Here is a 23,121-nt window from a genome sequence, read left to right as displayed (position 1 = left end):
TAGCTAGATTTTTCTGTTTATCTACGTTGAAAACACTTTATTTTCAACAGGACCTGGTTTCTTGCTATCGGGGTAAGCACTTAAATATTATTCTCATCTTACATCGTTGCGACTATCTGATGGGTGCTTCAAATGTTGCTCTGGAAATTTTACCGTTCAGGAATAATTTGTTTCGCCTTCAATCTATTGTGTGGTTGGTGATGGCTTTTCTGAGTACCTTTAGTTAGGACCAAGGACCAGCGTTTAGGCGATGTGTCGGTGATCAACTATTTAGTCACAGGCTTCAGACACATAAATAGACATTTACCTGTCAGTACAGCCACAGATTAACAATCGGAGATTGAAAAGAAGAGTTAATGTTTTCAACGATCAGCCTCATCATCAGATTTTGATATGATATAGAATGCAATCATGTTATTGTAAATGACTGTATTAGGGTTAAATAATATATAGGCCCAACCTACACGATAAAATACTGTAAAATATTTCATTTACATATATAGGACTTACCTCCCTTTCCCCTGTATATTCATCGAGCTCACTTCCTATTCACACATTGCCTATGTATTGGAATCAAGTATGAGTGTCGTCCCAAACGAACCGAAACAACACTTATTTTAAAAACTATCAGCAACGACGCTCTTACTGAAATGTATTTACAGTATTTATCTGTTAATATTGACGTCACAGTCATGGAGAGTGCCACTGTTTTCTACAGGAATGTAACGACTGGCATATATCAGCCCGGCTAGCTCAGTCGGTAGAGCACGAGACTCTTAATCTCGGGGTCGTGGGTTCGAGCCCCACGTTGGGCGGCTACATTTTTTTTTTCGTATTCACAAATGCTCACATTATTACTTATATGTTTATCATTTATTTTATCTGCTGTATGTTGTTCCCACAAATATATATGGACGTATATAGCATTTTGCTGACCATTATGTTGTATATAATTATGTACACATGTAGTATTAAGTTGACAAAAATTGAAGACTGAAATTGTAATTTGGGAACATTCCATCCTGAGGATGTTGATATTTTTTTGTTTTAAATAATTGTAATCTTTATCAGATTCGTATTATGTTAACATCTGCAGTATTAATAACTTTCATCACAGCCAGTTTACTATGTTAATTGTATATTTGTTTCATATAGCTTTTTATCAAAATATTTATTTTTTCATCTGAAGTATGGGTAAAATTCAGTCACTAAACCCTGTTGATATATAATATGCCAGGGCAATTAATTTTAAAAGCTTAAGAAACATGATATATCGTCATCTTATGATAATTATGTGTATACAGTGCTATTTCCTCAAATTCCATTTTGTGATGCGTGTCAATATTTTGCAATAGCTAAATATTACTTTTACTTTATTTTTCCAGATTTTCTGGTTAATGTATATTTTATTCATTATGCAACAACATAATATGATTTTAAATGTATATATGCATACATATTTTCCAATTCATATTTACATGCATGCTAACTATTTACTCGATTCACAGAAACTAATAAACATCCTCACATGTGTTCACTCATAATAAAAGGTACCATTAGGTCTCTCATATCCCCACAAGTTCTCAAAAAACATCGTCATTTACATAAATATTTGATCATGTGATATTGTCAATTTCAAAATATAATCTTCATTTCTTTCCGCCTGAGGACACTGTGTCATTTTTAAAACATTTGTTACTCAAAACAAAATCCCAAATATAAATGTTTAAAGTAACCATGGTAACGGACACATATACCTTACAGACATATATCTTCTGGTGATAGAAACCATGCCTTGGTGCTACAGGCGTTTGTTACGATATATATTTGTAAATAAATGAAAATACAGGAAAACCTTTATTTTAAAAAACCTCCAGAAGACACAGACTAAACGAAAATCCGAGGAATAAGCCAGCTGATCAAACGCTGTAGTACCGAACCAAAATTTCATATCAAAGTTAGTTGTTTGATTATGATTTGGCTCCCGGTTGCTCAAAGGCTGGTTAACTTTGAACATTTTAAATTGTTGGCACTAAAATTCTGAGACTTTCAAAGCAGATTTAATTCTCAAAACACGTCAACCTGATCATCCTTAACCATTCTTAAGAAGAGAAATGATGTCATATGTTCTTTATTATGTTGTATTCAAATCAAATTTTCCCCAACCACTGGGTAAATCTGACCAACCTTTGAGCGACCGGTGCCTGATGTCTAAACCTCCAATTTCAATATTGTTAATGATGCAGTTCTTATGAGTCATTAAGGTTTTAGATAATGTGTATTTCCGCCGTGTGTGTGTGTAATAAATTTAGTCTACGTTTTTTTTTATATATATATATTTTTACCGTCACATGGACGTTTACATCTTTTAGCCGCTATATATATACATACCTTGTCTATAGTCTTTTGTTAGACCTAACCAAGCATGTCTTATTAAATGCTATTCATCAAATTAGTTTATATTATATAATGCTCGAGTGCAAACATCACTACCTGACCTGTTCGTGTTAAGCGTTTGTCAAATAATAATGTCTGAAACAGATAAGCATCAAATACCAGACGGCACTTATTTCGTCGTTGTAAAGGAAAATAATATTTGCTAGAATAGTTTGGTTTATAATGCATACACACTGTACTTTTTAGCCATTTACGTAATCTTCCGACTATATGATATATGTGACGACATCAAGTCTACATTATTTATGTTCTGTTTCCTAAGTAATTAAATGCCACCATTTAATACCTGGTGTGTTACAGTCGATTATGTTTCTCCAGAGCCTGTGATAAGTATCGTGATTTGCTAGATAGATGCGCTATGTCAGCATTGCTTAGCTCGTTTGAAGGAGCCTTATCTTGATGATAATGGGGAGAGAAAAGAAATTAGGCGGCGGACGGAGAGTTACTGGTGGTTCTAATAAATTGGTTGATAAGAGAGCGAGTGCCAGAGCTGGCAAGATATGCAGAGAGTGGCTGGAGAGGGTCTGGCATCGAAGGAGAGTCATGATTCGATTCTATGGCAGCAATTACTGTTGACAAAGTGTTTAAGGAGATATATTTGTTGGACAATTACCAGTGTTACGGGTATAGAATCGTGTGTGCGGTCCGAGTGATGATATGTTAATTTTAATTTGATAATATTCAGAGGGTCAGTTTAAGGAAGTACGTCAGGTAGACGACATTTGATTGAGGAATGAAAGAATTGTAATTGTACATATACATACATTCAAAGGTGTTATCAAACAGTAAATAGCATTAAGGATGTACTCTGAGAAGTCAAAAGTTCCTGTGTATAACTTAATTATATGCATTTTTGGGAAACATTAGAAGAAATAAGGGCATAGTAGAAAATGCAAAAAGAATAAATGTCTATGCGCTCGTTTTTTCCCATTTGATCGATCAAAGTTTTCTTTTAACAGAATATGTGAATTTAGGTGATGCTTTTTTTTTGGTTTTGACCATTTGCAGAACAAATTTTTACAATAACTTCCAAGTGTGTTATCAGATATGTATGATTGTTTGCCTAATTGATAAACATAGTACTCATTTTTTTCACCTATTTTTCTTGCATATTTAACCCTTGATATACAAAGTACTGCTATTTAACCTTTTTTCCGAATTTAAAATAAAAAGTGTTTCAGTTACTCTAAATATGTAAATAAAATACCAAATATGTATGATTTTCAACTTTGTTGAACATTAATTTAATAAATTTGAACAGAAAAAATGAACTTGCTACAATTACAAATGGCGACACTATGACGACTTTAGTGATCAATCTAGTGTCAAAAAGTTGTATAAACACATTTTTTTAAATGACCGCGCAATTGGTCATTTTTAGGTCACCTGAGACACCTGCGATCGCCTTTTGTCCGGCGTCGTGCGTCGTCCGTCGTGCGTTCGTAAACAATTGACATTTTCGACTTCTTCTCCAAAACCCCTGAACCAATTTCAAATAAATTTAGCAGAAACCTTCCATGGCCAAAGGTCAACCAAAATTGTGAATTATATATGAATATATATGTTTAAAGTAACCATGGTAACGGACACATATACCTTACAGACATATATCTTCTGGTGATAGAAACCATGCCTTGGTGCTACAGGCGTTTGTTACGATATATATTTGTAAATAAATGAAAATACAGGAAAACCTTTATTTTAAAAAACCTCCAGAAGACACAGACTAAACGAAAATCCGAGGAATAAGCCAGCTGATCAAACGCTGTAGTACCGAACCAAAATTTCATATCAAAGTTAGTTGTTTGATTATGATTTGGCTCCCGGTTGCTCAAAGGCTGGTTAACTTTGAACATTTTAAATTGTTGGCACTAAAATTCTGAGACTTTCAAAGCAGATTTAATTCTCAAAACACGTCAACCTGATCATCCTTAACCATTCTTAAGAAGAGAAATGATGTCATATGTTCTTTATTATGTTGTATTCAAATCAAATTTTCCCCAACCACTGGGTAAATCTGACCAACCTTTGAGCGACCGGTGCCTGATGTCTAAACCTCCAATTTCAATATTGTTAATGATGCAGTTCTTATGAGTCATTAAGGTTTTAGATGATGTGTATTTCCGCCGTGTGTGTGTGTGTGTAATATTTGTTTTTCAATAAAATATTCACCCAATTATAAAAACATAAAGATAAACATAAAGATAAACATAACGCCGGTGATTGCACCTTTAGATATTTGTTAATACATACAGTAGTCCAAAAAAGGATTCGGTGATGTTAGGGGCCAACTGTGAACATAACCCTTAATTATATTAAGAGAAGAACTGGTTAATTTCAAATTAGGTAACGAGTTATGTTTGCATATTATGAACCGTGCCTCTACACAAAATAGCTTGCTGTGGCTATCAAATATATATCACAAATTGGTACTTACCTATATTATTAACAATGGGCAAATAAATACCTGCTGTACTCTCTATATTGTGGACGCATTATGCAGGATACCTACAAAGAACAATATATTTGACATGTTGTTGAGATACATAAAACAAAAACGGAGACTAAATTTCGCTAGCATTTTCGCCCATCTCGGGGCTCTTCAGGCGATTTAAATGTATTTGTCATATGTTCTTGATTATGTCGTATTCAAATTCAAATCGCCTCAAGAGCCCCAAGATGGGCGAAAATGCTAGCGAAATTTAGTCTACGTTTTTTTTTTGATATATATTTTTACCGTCACATGGACGTTTACATCTTTTAGCCGCTATATATATACATACCTTGTCTATAGTCTTTTGTTAGACCTAACCAAGCATGTCTTATTAAATGCTATTCATCAAATTAGTTTATATTATATAATGCTCGAGTGCAAACATCACTACCTGACCTGTTCGTGTTAAGCGTTTGTCAAATAATAATGTCTGAAACAATAAGCATCAAATACCAGACGGCACTTATTTCGTCGTTGTAAAGGAAACTAATATTTGCTAGAATAGTTTGGTTTATAATGCATACACACTGTACTTTTTAGCCAGTTACGTAATCTTCCGACTATATGATATATGTGACGACATCAAGTCTACATTATTTATGACTAAAATTTCAAAAATCTTCTTCTCAAGATCCAGGTACGGTAGAATCAAATACTCTTCATAGATAGCAGGGTGTTAAGGTGCTTTACCAAGATAGTGAATTTCATGACCCTGGGGTCTCGCGTTTCCCCCTGGGGATGGGGTAAACTTTACCATAGTTTATATAGCTAAATCACATTTTGGACCAACATTTGTTAATTTCCATTGGAATTAATTCAAACTTGGTTAGCATTATAAGTATTGGATAGCAGTTTGATGATACGCACAAATCAGCCCTGACTGACCCCAGGGGCTGATGGGCGGGGCCAAAAAGGGTCAAATTGACTAAAATTTCAAAAATCTTCTTCTCAAGATCCAGATATGGTAGAATCAAATACTCTTCATAGATGGAAGGGCCTTAGGTGCTTTACCAAACTTGTGAAATTCATGACCCTGGGGTTTTACGTTTCCCCCTGGGGAGGGGGTAAACTTTACTATAGTTTATATAGGGAAATCACATTTTGGACCAATATTTGTTTTATTTCCATTGGAATTAATTCAAACTTGGTTAGCATTACAGCATTGGATAAAAGTTTGATGGTATGCACATATCAGCCCTGAATGATCCCAAGGGGCTGATGGGTGGGGACAAAAAGCGCTGAATTGACTGAAATTTCAAAAATCTTCTTCTGAAGACCAATAATTTAATTGTGAAGTATATGGTCCCCAGCCCCCAGGAGCCTGAGGGGCGAGCCAAAAAGGGTCAAATTGACTAAAATTTCAAAAATCTTCTTTACAAGATCCAGATATGGTAGAATCAAATGGTCTTCATAGATGGAAGGAAGTCTTAAGGTGCTTTACCATAATTCATCTGACTGACAGAACCACTATTTGTACATAATACATATACTACCCAGATCTTTCACACTACTTTTGCTTTATATGTAGTTCAAGTTACCTTTGTTACAAAATGATTTCTTTTTCATTTGGCAACATCGATAACATCAGTTTTTACATAACTCAGATGACCGCTAAGGCCCATGGGCCTCTTGTTTATAATCGTGGTTAAAAATGTTCTACAAACAATAGGCATCTATTTTTTACACATGTTTTAGATCCGTGTTTGCTTTTAAAATTGATCATAATTTGTTCAATATTACAAAAATCCGTTACACGAGATCAAAACGAGACTTAAAAGTGATTTAATCCCTAGAAGAGAACATCCTTAAGTACCTTGCGTCATGTTTCACGTGAAACCAGTGGTTAAACTTTCAGGAGAAAGTATACCTTTGAAATTACAACTGGTGTTTTATCTGGTTCCTAAGGTGTCTCTGTTAATGGTTTGAATCTCCTCCGTACGTACTTGTGCATTTTTTTTATTCGACTTTCGAATTAGTTCCTGGTTACCTCTCTGACTTTGGTGCGATGTTATTTTAAAAAGAATTAAGAGAGAAATTTGTTAACGACATGACGTCCCATGATAGACAGCAACATATTCAGCAAACTTTACAATATTTTGTTTTCTAATTGCAGGAAAAAACCAGCCGGGCCACAGAAGAAACAACAGTCACCACCTCCCCCGGATGAAGCGTTTCTAACCAGCGCCAGTTACAATACCATTGATGAATTCAGTACTGAATGCTAAGCGATGTTTGACAACAATTTGTGACAATGGCTGATACATTACCGCCAATGGATCAATTACTAACTAAATGTGAACCGAAAAAGAATTACCAATGAGCATTGCTGACCTGGCCCACCTTATGGTACTGAATGCATAATACCAAACAGCAAGATGTGCCTTACGCTGATACGATATCGCTAATTATATCAGTGCTGAATGTGTATCGACATGCATTAACCAGTGATGCTACCGCTGTTTATTATCGAAGAACGGTTAAATATTTAAAAAAAATGGTGCAATATCACTGATTAATCATATCATTAAGCAAAAGTCACTATTGCTGTTGTGATTTAATTGACGAAAATCGTCATTAAACAAGTAACTGGTGTTGTTTCGATAAAATTCATGAAAATAATTGTATAACAAGAGGTAACTACAGCCGTTGTGATATAATTGAAGAAAAGTGTAATGTTGCAAAAGGTTACTTCTAATGATCCGCCACACTTTAACAAAAGTGTGATAAAACAATAAGTTACCACTGCTGTTGCGAAATAACTGATTAACATAAAAAAACACACAAAAAAACACCAATACAAAGAATAATTAATGAACAACGTCTTAAAACAATAACTAACGACAGCTATAATGATATAGCTGATAAACACTATGACAAACTGTTACTGCTGTCACGATGGTTTTCACAACCAGTTACTGCTGCTGTTACAAAATTGATAAAGGTCAACATGTGATATTTCAAAAGTAAGAATATTACATTATTTTTGCCTATTACACAACTCAATTTTCCCACGTAAAGGCATGACATTTCAGGAGCGTTTACGTGATGATCGATAACTGAATTAACATATTTTTCTGTCATGAATAAGTGATTTGGATTGGGGCTGGCATTCTGACAAAGACATTTCAAATAAAATAATGTATAGCATGGTTTATTTCTTTTAATATATGAAGTTCATCATATTTTCTTTTGTTTGCATTCTGACTCAAGAGGATATTTTGTGTAATATATTTACATAAGGCACTTTGGAGCCTTTCCTGGGATCACGTTGTTAGACAAATATTAAACACAAATCTGTGTGATGCTAATATTTGTTGAACATATATTTGTTTTTGATAAATTAAATGTGTCGTACTTTTTTTCATTATATTTGTAAGAGTACACTTCGGTATAGTCATGGTGATTAAGTTGGAGTTGTTATTTTTTGGTCGTTTTAAACCAAGATCTCCTATGGAAGTGACTAAGCTTTCTGAAGAGAAGATATCGCACCACCATTTTACATTAACCTTTTAACGCTAATCTGATGAAAAACGCACCAATTAATAAACGATTCACAACTCATAACAATGCTAGATTAACCTGCGGATGTCCTCGAGGAAGCAGAAGACGCTTTCTCTTCCAGAACATCTGGTCTCATTCTCCTTCTTCTTTTCAAGGGCATTACGTAAAGGTGTCTGTTGCTTATAAATTGCAATAGTTTTATCAATATTGAGTTCGAACTATGGTTTTCTTGGCACTTCTGTACTTCCTTTTGTTGTCAGCTGTAAACTATATAAAAGGAAGGCGTAGTACAATATAAATGGAGCCCGTATCGTGTATTGTGAGTTACAAAGCAGATTATTTCACGGGTCTTCACTATTCTTCTCTTATCGGGTTTTTAGTTCCACTTGTTGTGCAGGAAGTTGATATCCTTCCGAAGCACCTTTTCTCCTCTGTTTTGATGACTCCTCTGTTCCTTTTGTTTTCCCGATTCTTACCTTGTGTGTTGTGTTTTGGTTACTTATGTTTTACCCGTTCAGTATGAGCTGTGTTAGATATTGAAAGGCTTTTAGTGTATAGTGAAGAGCACTTCATGCAGTGAACTGATTTAATAAATCACGCTCTGAACGATTACCGATAAATGACAACAAGTACTTGTAAACATGTATATACAAATCTGCAGTTAACACCTCCGTACATATACCCGCAAAGCCATGACGTCAAAAATCATTCTAATCGATACTATTATTTTCATATCAACTGTACACGACCACAATATTGCTTCGTCATGCTGCGTCAGTCTCTCCCCTACAACTTGACCTACATGACATGTAGTTTGGCGCGTATGGTTACAACATTATCACCGAAGAATTGCTCAATACCTCCTACTCTGAAACACTGATATGGACACCAACCGGTCAATGTCTAGGAGCTGACGGTCTCATTTACGTCACCTGCAAAATTCAACAAGCCTAATAAACAACAAATCATTTTGATTAGTTACATTATGTATCAGCAGGTCAGAGGTTAAATGCCACGGTCCTACCACCCACGCCCCAGCCTGACACAGGTCTCGTAGAAATTTCCATATTATAATGTAATATATCTAACCTACTGAAATAGGTCACATAGCCGTACCACCAACATAACAGCCAGCCACAGGTCTCCATAAACTAGATATGGTATGTATCATGATTACAATATTATGTCATGGAGTTTAATTTCATTATAGTCCATTCGGTTCTTAGTTGGGCAAAACGTAGGCAAATTGCGCCTAATTAACAAAATGTTTTCCATTAAGTTTCTTTTTTTTCAACATTTTTTCAAAAGAGATTATGTTTTAGAATATATTTAATAGGCTGTGAGTGTTGAAGTCTACATCAGTTATCGGAGAAGTGATTATCTCGTCCCAAGCAATATATATCTTGGCTAGATTATTTCTTGGAAAACTGATAATAACTCCACCACTGCCCAACCCGATTTGTTATTTATTTAAAATTACTAAATTCAGTTTTAGTGTAGATATTATTTATAAATGGAGGCATATATATTCTAGTTGAGTTACAAAATGAAGAGTTATAGTGTATATGAACTGGTACGTAATAGCGCTATGTTATTTATATATAGGTTTTCTAATGACAATACGGAAATATGATGCTGTATTATCTGGATTATCCATTATTTTCCTATCAAATGACAGTTAGAAGGCTCATGTATTATCCGTACAAAAATAACGTATGATATAAGATTAGATAAGTTCAAAAACTGTGACACTGTCCTGTATTTTAACCTCTGTGATCTACTTCTGTAGTATAAATGACAGTGTGTAAACAGGTAACGCCGGATAAGCTATGTCATCAAGTCAAATACCTGTCTCCGTATTGTTTAATTAACTGAGCAAGAGGATTCTGCACGTTCATGTCCGATGATCATGTTCACTATCTTAATTGATATTAAATTAAAACTATAGTATCACACAGGACATCTGTAAGAACCGCTGGTAGTGTAATCAGTAGTTTCGTATTGTTTTTCAGAGTATGACTTAATGTACAACTGTATTTGCTGATTAGCTGAAAAAGTTGTTGATTAAACGACGTTGTTTTACTTAAAAAAACTTTTGAAAACATAAGATATAACACTAAATTCACAATATGTCCTATCATCAAAATTCGAGTTAACGTTTTAAATATCACTTTAGTATACTAAAATAGGCTAACGCATTTATTAAATTTTCAGATGAAGTTGAACATGACACATAAATGCAAGCTTACCACATGCAAAAATCGCAAATCATATATTACATCCATACTGTTAAAATTATCTTTTTGGATTAATTTATCATTGATAAGCTTTATTAACATTTTCTATACATCCTTCCATTGCTTAATTTGCTATTCAAAGAACAGTTCGAAATAACTAAATAAAGCGTAACTACTCTGTCAAAATGTAAATATTTTTATGGTCCTATAACACAGGCGCTGCCGGGCTTTATTAAATTTGTCATCAATAGCAATGTGTGTTATAGAACCATAACAACATTTGCTTAAACGAAAAGGCATCTGGAAGTTCAATAATTCATTACTTCATGATAGAGAATGTCTTAATATTATTAATAAACATATTTTAGACATTAAAATACAATATGCACTACCAATTTACAACCTCGATTATTTGTCTGTCATTCCAAATGAAGATATTCAACTAACAATCAATGACCAACTTTTTTTAGACACTCTTTTATTTGAAATTAGGGGAAAGACTATTTCTTATGCTTCATACAAGAAAAAACCCCAAAACAAACAGGAAAGTTATCTTAGAAATAGAATTAAAGAACTAGAAGCTCAAGAAAATGTAGACTTTAAAGAACTAGAAGAAAAACAAAATGAATTAGAAGTAATAAGAATACATAGACTGAAAGGAAGTATTTTGAGATCTAAAGCTAAATGGGTAGAAGAAAGCGAAAAACCATCTAAGTATTTTTTAAATCTTGAAAATAGAAATTTTGTTACTAAAATTTTCCCAGTAATAGAAAAAAGCAAATGGAGAACTGATTAGGGGACAGGGTGAAATATTAAATGAGGTACAACAATTTTATGAAAAATTATATTCTGCAGATAATGATCTTCATGAGGTTAATTTAGATCAGTTTTTAAATGGTAATAGTGTTCCAAAATTGAGTCGTCAAGAATCGGAAAGTCTAGAGGGGAGTATTTCTTATAATGAAGCATCTTGTACACTTAAAAATATGAAAAACAATAAAAGTCCGGGGTCTGATTGGTTTATTTCTGAATTTTTTAAATGCTTTTGGAAACAGTTAGGTCAGTATGTAGTTAGATCAATAAGATATGGATATGATAATAATGAACTTTCAATAACACAAAGACAGGGAATCATAACATGTTTACCAAAGGGAGATAAGGCGAGGCAATTTTTGAAAAACTCGAGACCTATTTCACTTCTAAATAAAGTATACAAAATAGCATCGGGTTCAATCGCAAATAGAGTAAAAACTGTTTTAAACAAATTAATTAATACTGATCAGTCAGGTTTTATTTCAGGAATATATATAGGAGAAAACACTAGAATAATTTATGACATCATGCAATATGCTGAAGAGAATGAAATACCTGGTATACTACTTTTTATTGATTTTGAGAAAGCTTTCGATGTTGTTAGTTGGTATTTTATTGATAAGGTTCTTAGGTTTTTTTAATTTTGGAAATGATGTAAGAAGTTGGATCAAAATTTTTCACAAGTGTCCAAAGTCATCTATTAACCAAGGGGGGAATCTATCACCATTTTTTGAAATTAAACGTGGATGTCGTCAAGGTGACCCTATTGCCCCATATTTATTTATTTTATGTGCAGAAGTACTAGGTATCAGAATTAGAAATAATGATAGTATTAAAGAAAGAAATATAGAAAACACACCAATATTACTATCTCAATATGCTGATGATACTTCAGTTATTCTTAACGGATCGAAAAACTCTTTAAGGGAAACATTAGAAGAATTAGACACATTTGCCAAAATTTCGGGATTGAAAATAAACACAACTAAAACTGAAGTAATTTGGATAGGAAGCAAAAAATACTATGAGGATACATTTTTTCCAGAGTGGAACTTGCATTGGGGGAACCATAAGTTTACTGTACTAGGGATTGATTTTCACATTGATTTACATAAAATAACAAAACTGAATTATGATAAAAAAACTGGTAAAACTTAAGTTAATCTTAAACATTGGAATAGGAGAATACTTACACCAATTGGGAGAATTCACATTATTAAGTCTTTGCTTATCTCACAAGTTTATCATCTTTTTATATCCCTACCAAATCCAGATGAACACTTCATTAAAAAAAATTCAGGACTGTATCATTTTCTTTGGGACAATACTGAAAACACCTATTTGGCATAGTAAATTTATAACAATAGAAAATAGAACTGTATTTTATAAAGAATGGTATAAGAAGGGGGTAATTATTATCAATGATATAATAAAAGACCCGAAAACAAGTACTTTTTATAATTATCAGGAAGTTATGGAGAAATATAACTTAAGAACTAATTTCCTTACCTTTGAAGGAATAGTTAGAGCAGTAAAGAAATATCTTAGGCATAAGGAAATAGGTAATGATGTTGTTAGTTATCCTTTTATTCCACTTAATCTTGAGATTTTCTTTAAAAATATTAAAGGGTCAAAGGACTTCTACAAAATGCTCTGCAAAAATAATATCACAGCAACAGGTAAAATAAAGTGGAATGAACTATTTAATCTAGATGATGAAACATGGAATTGTATATATAAAACACCCTTTCAAGTTTCGAAAAATTCTAAGTAACACTGGTTACAATATAGAATAAATCATCACATTTTAACAACCAATTCGCATATATTTAAGATAGGATTGGTAGAAACTCCATACTGCTTTTTTTGTAAAACAGAAATAGAAACGATAGTTCATATGCTATGGGAGTGTGAAAAAGTACAGTCATTTTTTCAGAACTTTGAATTTTTATTAGACTCATTATTTATTCCATTTACTTTTAATAAGGAAACTTTCATTTTTGGCATGCATAACTATAAAAGTACTTACTATACAACTGATAACGTTGTTCTACTAATAATGAAACTGTATATCTATAGATCAAGATGCTTGCAACAAACCCTATCAATTCATGCTTTAAAAAATGCTATTATAGATCACTACAGAATTCAAAAATATATTTCTATAGGCAGAGAGTAGATACTGCTTTAAAAACGGAAAATTCTTGGAAGAAATGGAATAAATGATTAGAAATCACTCCCAATCCCTGACAAACCCAAAAAAGATAGAATACATGTGTATATTTTACCTATGTTAGTCAAATTTTGACTAAAAGAGAGAAATGTAACTCCCTGCCACTTTACTGTTGAAATTAAAATTATTATTATGTTTCAGGTTAAATAAATAGTTGCACTAATAAATGGACACACATGGACACACATGGACTCAACATCTTCGTCACTTTGACCGCTTGTTGTCTTCTCAGCCCCCCTCCCCTCAACCCTCAATTTCTATTTCTGTAAAAGCTCTTTTGCTCCTTCCCTCTCCTCTCTCTCTCTCTCTCTCTCTCTCTCTAAAAAAAAAAATTACAAATTTGTATTAAATGTTGGTTGAAGAATGAGTATGAAAATTAATATTGTAATTATTCTGTAATGATGAAAATGTTTCAAAAAATAAAATTATAAAAAATAAAAAAAACATTTGCTAAAACATTCATTGCTTAAATGTAATTCAATCCCAAAGTCAGACGCATGGAATATTTTAAATTGATTTTTATTTGTTCTTGTTCATAAGCTATTAAGTGCTCGAGTATTAGTTTAAACATACTTATTATGCAACGCAGAGCACGGGTTATCAGGTGCATGATAACATTTAATGTGGTAAACAGTCCAATTAACAGCCGAGCCAACATTTACATATGCATTCTGTGAAGTGTAGACTTAGTTAACCTATGCTAAGTTCTTTCTATAATAAGTACACTCCTATAACTGATTCAAATAAAATAACTATATCTCATTTTCAACAAAATGCAATTAAAGTAATAAAATAAATTTCATTTAAATAAATCGTTTGATTTTGTTAGTTGCGTATAACAAAAATCTAAAGAATGATTTTTTGACAAAAATCTTGCTGTTAAAACATTTAACAATGATTACGTTGTGTCATACAAGATTTTGGCCAAATGGTAAAATTAATGATATCCTGAACGGCCATTTTTTCACGCATATATCAAGCTATATATGTTGTTCCAATTTTCGAACTATCATAAATATTTTAAAATAACTGGAGGACCGACCAGGCGTTCAGGGAAAGTAGGCGTTTTATTGATTTATATATTTACTTCTTGACCACATAGGACATCTGTATGATGTTCCCCGTCTTCAGAAATGGTTTCCACATTCATAAGAATAAACGAACAGCCTAGATGTGGGGCAAAGGAAATTGGTTATATTCTGAAAATAAAGAAATATATATTTACTCTTGCCATTAAATAAATAAAATCTACAATAAACAAAGAGGAAAAGTCCGAAGTCGGTTGATTAGAAATTTAGCTCAACACTATGAAATACTACTGTAAACTTAATCATCAAAATTACCTTTGCTTCTCGTCACAATGAGGTCAAAGGCAGAACTTTCAATATTATACATGTATATAATATGAAATGTAATTATTACAAAACTCAAAACTAAAGGTTTCAAACATATAATATATTTAAATGGCAATGCATGTTCGTTGATGTTGGAATCAAGTGTAACGTCCGAAAGCGTGTTTCAATAAAACTGTTAAATAAAAATGTTTTAAAAGCATGCTCTTTTTAATCTATATATGTTTTGTAAAATATTTTGTCAAATGGCAAAAAACTTAAATATCATCACCATATCATATCTGATTTGTAAGAAATGGAAACTCCAGCGACAACTGAACACGGCATGACTATAACGGGAATTAAGAATATATTGATATCGGAAAGTATAGCGACTAATCTGATTTAAAAACGATGATGTAATTGTGTAGCTAAACAATATGTCAGGTATATATTACAGAGACATACGTGGTACTTGTAAAATAAGGCTACAGTGTTTGTGAAGGGAAGGTCTGTTTATAACATTAATTGTATACAATAATGAAATAACCAAACTTGTATTCAGTGTGATAACGCCATCAGACGTTTAAGTGTAATATCACTGTATTTCACACAAAATATGCTCCATAATAGTTCACAATTATGTATTTCTAACGCCGTTAGCCTTTCTCGAAACAGAAATTTCTCATGATAAGAAAAAGAACGACATTAAACATCATTGGAGGTTTTATGTAACAACAGTGCAATGTTTCTGGAAAGATATTCTTTGTAGAGGAACGGTCAATGTTTTGGCTGCGAAAACGTGCGTGGCAGATTTCGAAAAACGGTGTGATATCAAAACAAAATGACCAACTCATGCAGACACATTCTTTTCTCCTCTCTCCGGGAAGGAACCATCACCGTGCCATAGCATGATTTCACAGTTTAATGCTAATATAGACGTGTTAAAGAAAATACGTTTTCTTGGTTGGAAACCACAGTTTGTTTCTCGCAGTATATGTAAGTTTATACACAAGTGATAGAAAAATAACAGGATCGGCGTGAAGGGCAACTAATGTGGGAGTTCCTGCAGAATCGGGAGCTGTCATCTGTGTCATCCGCTAAGCGACATTAAAAAAATCACAGCTGATATGCTTCCCCCAATTGCAATAAAATCAAAAGTCTATAAACGAATAAGATGTGTTCACCTACCACGGACAAAGATGTATTAAAGAAAAGTGTAAAAGAAACATTTAGTTCACACACATATTTCTACGGGTGTATATACTTATTTTTTGAAATAATTTGAAAACATCTAAAACCTAATTGACATTTCAAATATCCATACAACACTAGTAGTTAAACTAAGTTTTGGTGTTGTTTATTCGTACTGTAATAAAGATGATGTGAGGTAACCAATGTTAACTTTAAATATAAGACATATAAGCCTTGTGTTCCACGAAATCATATTCGTTTGTAATTTTGGTTCTCATTCCCTCATTCTTTCTACGTTATTTGTTCCTGTCTTATTCTTTCCTTCTAACTCAGCTTCCAAACACTCTATCCTTCCAAGTTTTCTTTTCTGAAATATAATACCATTTACAAAGGAATGCGATTTGTTGTAGATACAATTATCAACGAAATATGTTGTACTTCTGTGTCTTATTTTTGACGACACTTTTTTTTTACATTTATTGATACATGTATTGAAATATCACTTTGTATCAAACATTTTGAAAAACAAACAGTTATTGTTTGATCATATTGCATATTTTTGATCATTAGCTAAATTCAATTGATATGTGGAAAAGAGAATGTTGCTGCAAAAACGCAGAATTTCAATAAGTAACACTTTGAACAAGAAAAGAAATTAGAAAGAACTAAGAAACCAAATTTGATCAGACGTCGCATTGTTGCTGATTTCTTGACTTTCTCGTACAGGAAATAACACTTCAATCACCATCCATCCTTCTACATGTATCAGCTCAGCGAATAGTTTTGTCGTCGACAAAATAACCTTGTAACAGGAAATATACGACATTTGTTATTGAAGACCAGAAGCAATAGGAATAATAAATAAATAAAGATGATCGCTGTAGCGTATTTAGTTTTGTTGCTCTGTCAATACAGCTTGCTACTAAATTTGGTCCCAGTAAATAGGTAATGTCTATTTTAATAATAGGGTTTCGAGTGAATACTAGCCCATTTGCTATTTAATTCGTAATGGGTGGACGCTCCCGGGTTTTGACAAGTACATGTTTTGTACACGCCTATTTCATAAAGTATAATAATTACAGTATATTTCAGATAAGAAATAACGAAATTGAAGTTCAAATAAAATGTCATCAAATGTAAGAAGTAGATATATGTATTTGTATCATCAAGTGAACGATATTGACAGAAATATATTGAAAAACGCACCTCAAGCAGCTGAAATTGGAATCAACCAACAGACCAAAATTAAACAAATAAATAAAATAAATTAAATGGGTCAATGAATAAATAAATGATTAATGAATAAATAACAAATATATGTATATATACAATTGAATAAGTATTTATTTTCATTTCACAATAAAACGTTTCCCCCGCAATTTGAAAGTGTAGACAGTGGATATAAATAGAAATCTATGAGGAAATGAGATTAAAAATACAAGCAACAAGAGATTACCGATATGTCAGCAAAACCATAATTAAGAAACGAGGGCAAAATATGAACAAATTAAATATTCACATGAAAATACTTGAAAGAGTATTTTGAAAAAAGGCGAGGTGGTCTGGAGGTGGGTTTTGCTTCATCGACAAACAAAGGGAAAACCCACGCAACGTCACTTCCTGGTGGTAATGCTAACTAAAAGCACAAGCCATTGCGGCAAAGCCCATGATGTCTGTCGTCTATATGCAGGAAAGTATGTAGATTTTTTTATTATATAATAAATGATAATTTAATCACAGCAGACTTTGAAATATTTAAGTTAAAAATGTGTCATAGTATAGAGCGTTGTTTTTCTTTGTCGTGACTTGGAGGCATTTCGGGACTTAATAAAAATGATAATGACATAAATGCTTCCTGTTGACTCATCATAAATCACCCAGAGAGACTCTTATATAGACTGAACAAAATTTAACGATACCCGAAACCAGTATTATGATATAATTTTAAAGATAACTCCAAATTTTAATGATAAGTAAAAGAAATCTTAGATATCACATTATTTTCTGTGAAATAATGCATATATTACAATTAGTATCTTCATAAACATAGAGATAAAATTGAATATTTATTTGCTTCTGCAAAAATAAGCTATATAACATCTCTCTCTCTCTCTCTCTCTCTCTCTCTCTCTCTCTCTCTCTCTCTCCTTGTGTGATATGAAAGTCGATGTTTTTAGCATGCTCATTGATGTGCCTTGCTAGTTCGTTGTCATTAACTTGCCTCTAGCTTTGAGCACATATTATTCAGATTTGACCTAGAGTTACGGGGATCGTCACTGACATCGAAGACGCTAACCCTTCCGCACCACTTGTTCCTATGAACTTATTTTCTGTGTAATTTGTTCTTGTATTTTACACACTATTTAACAGGAGCACGGAATAGCATCCCGTCATTGTATTCCTACCTCCCATAAACGTTGCAGACTATGGTGTGTGCGCAAAACACACCAATAATAGCATGTCACTATACGTTTGTTAGTAAAACAAGTGGACATAGTGATTACCTGTGATTTAGTTTATGTGTTAGACGAACGTCTTCTTTTGGAAACCTGGTATACATGTTTTTGCTTAAAAAGAGAAAACGTGATGCTCCGATGACCACCGATGACACAGAGGTAGTTGTGAACGTTAATTTATAGCTTTACATATTACGATGCTGTGTTAAAAATAATATAATCTGATGTGGTCTGCAATGGGTGGTGTAAAATAAATCTGCATTATCATTCTACGGACAGTCACTAAGATTTCTGTTGATTTTATGAATGACATTCTTTCTTGTTTTATTTTGACCACATCTGACCACAAACTATACGTATATATATCGGTCAAGCGTAGGCAACGCTTACAGACAGAGTTCAGGTGAATGTCTGATTGGAGGCGAAGAGGTTTGAAGTGATGCTACAGCGATGATTAGGGTCACGGTGTCAGGCGGGTACCGAGGACTAGTGGACACCTCCTATTCACGCTGTTGCCTAAACAATGTTGTTTGTTTCGGTAATCCATCCACAGGCGAGTGTCGGAGGTCGGCTAATAGGTGTGATTCATCTGTACTTTACGAGGACCAGTGGATTAGACGTCTGTTTAGTATGCCGTGCTGGATTCTGGACAGATAAATTAATTTTGTTTTCTAAACAGAAGTCTACGTGTGCTTCTTTCCTAAGTTTCCATTGCTATGTTTGAAAACTACCTCGCTCCAACATATGCATGATAAGGTATAACCCTTGATTTAGGTCTAGGCAGGAGTTGTGGCTCTCATACCACTAATGGTGATAATTTTCACTGGGTATTGATACATGCGACACATTTCTTGGTGTTTTGGTATCACATTGGACACATTTTTTGGTATATCCCCGAATTCTGTTATTTGTTAATTGCTATCTCAGTGTTGGTATAGTGTTCCTATATCTGCTAGGCAAGAATTGTTAAATGAAAATGAACGTGACGATCACATTAAATTTATGACAGTATTGGGTCAATCTCATTAAAATCAGATGTTAATAAAAAAATACCTACGGTATGCGGTACGTGATAATGAACAGCTGTATTTATTCAGATTGGTATTGGGTAAGCTTGATGTCATAAACGGCCAACATTTATCAAATTACTACGGATAATCACAAGCTGTTAAGCAGCTGATCAAGCTGTTTCGCCGCACTTTTATAATGCAATTCTGTGGTTTGACAGCCAATCGTGACGTTTCTGTTCATATGTAGTACATGTAAGCTTTAAGCCGGAGTTTTTTGCGTGGTCGCACGATTCCTAATATACACACATTACAGAATATCTAGTTAGAAATTTAGCAGTATTCCTCTAAATTGTATAAGTCATAAATTCAGGTGTTTAACGCCCGTCATCTTGTTTAAATTGTAGTCTAGACAATTTGGATTATCTATTTAGATGTTTTCTTACTTCGTTACTCTAATGAGTGTCCTGTTGCCGTCAATCTTCGTACGTCATCGTGTGTCGTGCTCATAACCATGTCATATTTTCGCCTTCTTCGATTCTTAATGAACGAAAAAACCTTCAGATTAGAAATATTTGGCCAGTATAGCCTGATGGTTGGAGAGCTTCCAGGCTGGTTCATATGAATGGCATTGGCCCACTTTTAACGTTACATTAGGTTTGATATGTTAAAAACGTCTACATATCCATAAAAGCTACATTGATTTTTTACGCTAACCGGAATTAATGACGTTTATCAAACAGGCGTAGTACGAAGTAAACGTGAAGCCACGTAGCATTTGAATTTAATAAGAATGGGTTATCAAATATTTTCAATAAAAAACCCTTTCCTACATTCGAGGTCATATTGGTCAAATTAATTTCAAAATTAGTGGTATTGTGTAAGTAGTGGTATTGTTTAGACAGCATTTAAGGATAGTACGCTGTTATAAATTTGACTACATAAATGATCTTACCTCACTTTGAAGGCCACAAACCAAATATTGAAACGGGTTCCTGCTTAACAACGTATCATTTAATGAACCAATTCATTACTATTTGATTACTAACTTGTGGGACTTGGTTTCTTGTGTTTTGACGAGTTCCTCTCTCCGATAGGCCTTTCAAAAACAGTGTTAAAAAACGTAGCCTAGCGATGAGAAGTGGTACTAAGGCAGGCAATCCAGTGCAAGGATTGATCTACTTAAAATCTCATGGTTGTCAGCTATTACTTTGCCTTTACGTGCTTAGTCAATATAAACATCCACATTCATACCTATTACTCCAATCATACATACATATAACATGACACAGCATTACGTATAATGGGCCCAAACTACGACCCTGCATTGAAGACGTGTAAATGCATGGTGTATCTTTGGGTGACTTATTGCCATCCATTCCTGTTCTCCTTGGTAAATGAACATTTTTCGACTCTATAATAATATTTTAGCTGAAGACGCTAACCCTTTAGGAACGCCTGACCTTAATCCCCTTATACTTTTTCAAGGGTTCCAATATAAATATTTTCTTTCATCTTAATTTGCCCTTGGTTTCCCGATTCTGAGTTCAGACTACATTTTTGCTGACATTTATTTTTGTTTTATTGGGTAAGGTAAACGCACATCGGTGAAAATAAAGGGTTTGACCATGCAAGGCCATTGGAAAGAGGCTGATAATAGGGAAAGTGTACAACTCTTCAAGTATCTTCTTCACCATGTCACAAAAACGCTATGAAAAAATACCCTTTGTGGAATTAAAGGTCCGCGAGTCGATGACTTATCAAAATGATGAATTTCCTTTTAGACGGGATGTTTGTTTTGTCGGTGCGGAAAGGTGAAGTTTGCTATTATTATATAGGAAAAATGACATTTTCGATTTCTTCTAAAGATTTACTGAGGTGACCGCTAAGACTCATGGACATTTTTGATTTGCTTAATCGCTTCATATTGATTCTTTGTCGCTAATGATGTCTTCCTTTTTGTTTTGATGTCTCCTCGGTTTGTTGATGTAATTGTCTGCTGATACAACAGATACAGATGTGTCTAAACATTTTCATCATGTTGGTTAGTATGGATTATGAAAAGTTTCTTGCTACCCAATCACAACACTTAATGGTTGTGTAACAAGAAACTTTTCATACTAGATACAGATGTGGTAATCCTGGAAATAGAAATTAAATGTACGGAAGGTCGGGGAACCAACAAACCGAGGAGAACGTTTTATAACAAATTGTCTGAAGGTTTTGTGCTTTTGTCATAAAATGTTGCATCTTACGTTGTCCACGGTATGCCATCATTATAATTAAAGATGCATCTTTCTTACCACATATATGTAACTACTCTAACCTTTCCCTATAGATCACCTGTCTCTAGTAACCAAGTCTATAATTAGTCAAACCAGCCTTAGAGATCACCTTTCTGTAGTGACTACAAGTCTATAATTAGTCAAACCTGCCTTAGAGATCACCTTTCTTTAGCGACCACATGTCTATAACTACTCAAATTTCTTTAGAGATCACCTGTCTGTAGTGACCACAAGTATATAATTAGTCAAACCTGCCTTAGAGATCACCTTTCTTTAGCGACCACGTGTCTATAACTACTCAAATTTTCTTTAGAGATCACCTGTCTGTAGTGACCACTAGTCTATAATTAGCCAATCCTGCCTTAGAGATCACCTGTCTGTAGTGACCACAAGGCTATAATTAGTCAAACCTGCCTTAGATGATCCACAAGTCTATAATTAGTCAAACCTGCCTTAGAGATCACCTGTCTGTAGTGACCACAAGGCTATAATTAGTCAAACCTGCCTTAGATGATCCACAAGTCTATAATTATTCAAACCGACCTTAGAGATCATCTGTCTAGTTACTACAAGTCTATAATGAGTCAAACCTGCCTTAGAGATCACCGGTCTGTAGTGACCACTAGTCTATAATGAGTCAAACCTGCCTTAGAGATCACCGGTCTGTAGTGACCATGTGTCTGTTTTTACCACTAGTCTTGCCTTAGATATCATACCTTCCTTAGATATATATCATACTTGTTTTAGATATCATACTTGCCTTAGATATCATACTTGTTTTAGATATCATACTTGTATTAGCTGCCACAGTTGTGATTTGGTCAACACCAGTAACCCACATTTTGGATCTGCTCTGTAACCAGCAATGTCCTTTAGCATATAAGCTGATTGCAATATCAACCATTTGTCTATTAAGACATGTTTTACTTTTACAATGGGGTGGTCTTCATTTACATGTTTGACCGTCATATAGACAATTCTAATAATGTTACAACTTAGTTGTTACTCAGGGACTTAATACAATTCTCAGGTCTCCTGAGGCCAGATCTCCCCCACTTTTTTGTCAAGTGGAATTTGCTTCCTAATTCTGCAAAACTCTTGATACGCTTATAA

The 23,121-nt window shown here is 33.7% G+C and overlaps 1 protein-coding gene and 1 non-coding gene across 2 annotated transcripts in view; both read left to right on the top strand.

The window, feature by feature from the left end:
• Nucleotides 1-8,284, top strand: part of LOC110443672 (sodium-dependent lysophosphatidylcholine symporter 1-like) — a 53,798-nt gene extending 45,514 nt beyond the window's left edge. Inside the window, exon 22 of the mRNA XM_021488035.1 lies at nt 7,065-8,284. Coding sequence (XP_021343710.1) covers nt 7,065-7,176 — 112 coding nt within the window. The 3' untranslated portion in view covers nt 7,177-8,284. The remainder of the gene's footprint in view (nt 1-7,064) is intronic.
• Trnak-cuu lies at nt 743-815 on the top strand. Its single transcript has one exon. It is a non-coding gene; the product is annotated as a tRNA-Lys (tRNA).
• Nucleotides 8,285-23,121: the final 14,837 nt, after the last annotated feature.

The sequence above is a fragment of the Mizuhopecten yessoensis genome, unplaced genomic scaffold, assembly GCF_002113885.1.
Source record: "Mizuhopecten yessoensis strain PY_sf001 unplaced genomic scaffold, ASM211388v2 scaffold716357, whole genome shotgun sequence".
Lineage (NCBI taxonomy): Eukaryota > Metazoa > Mollusca > Bivalvia > Pectinida > Pectinidae > Mizuhopecten > Mizuhopecten yessoensis.
Note: the sequence above shows the minus strand (reverse complement) of the source record. Positions and strands in the feature narration are given on the sequence as shown.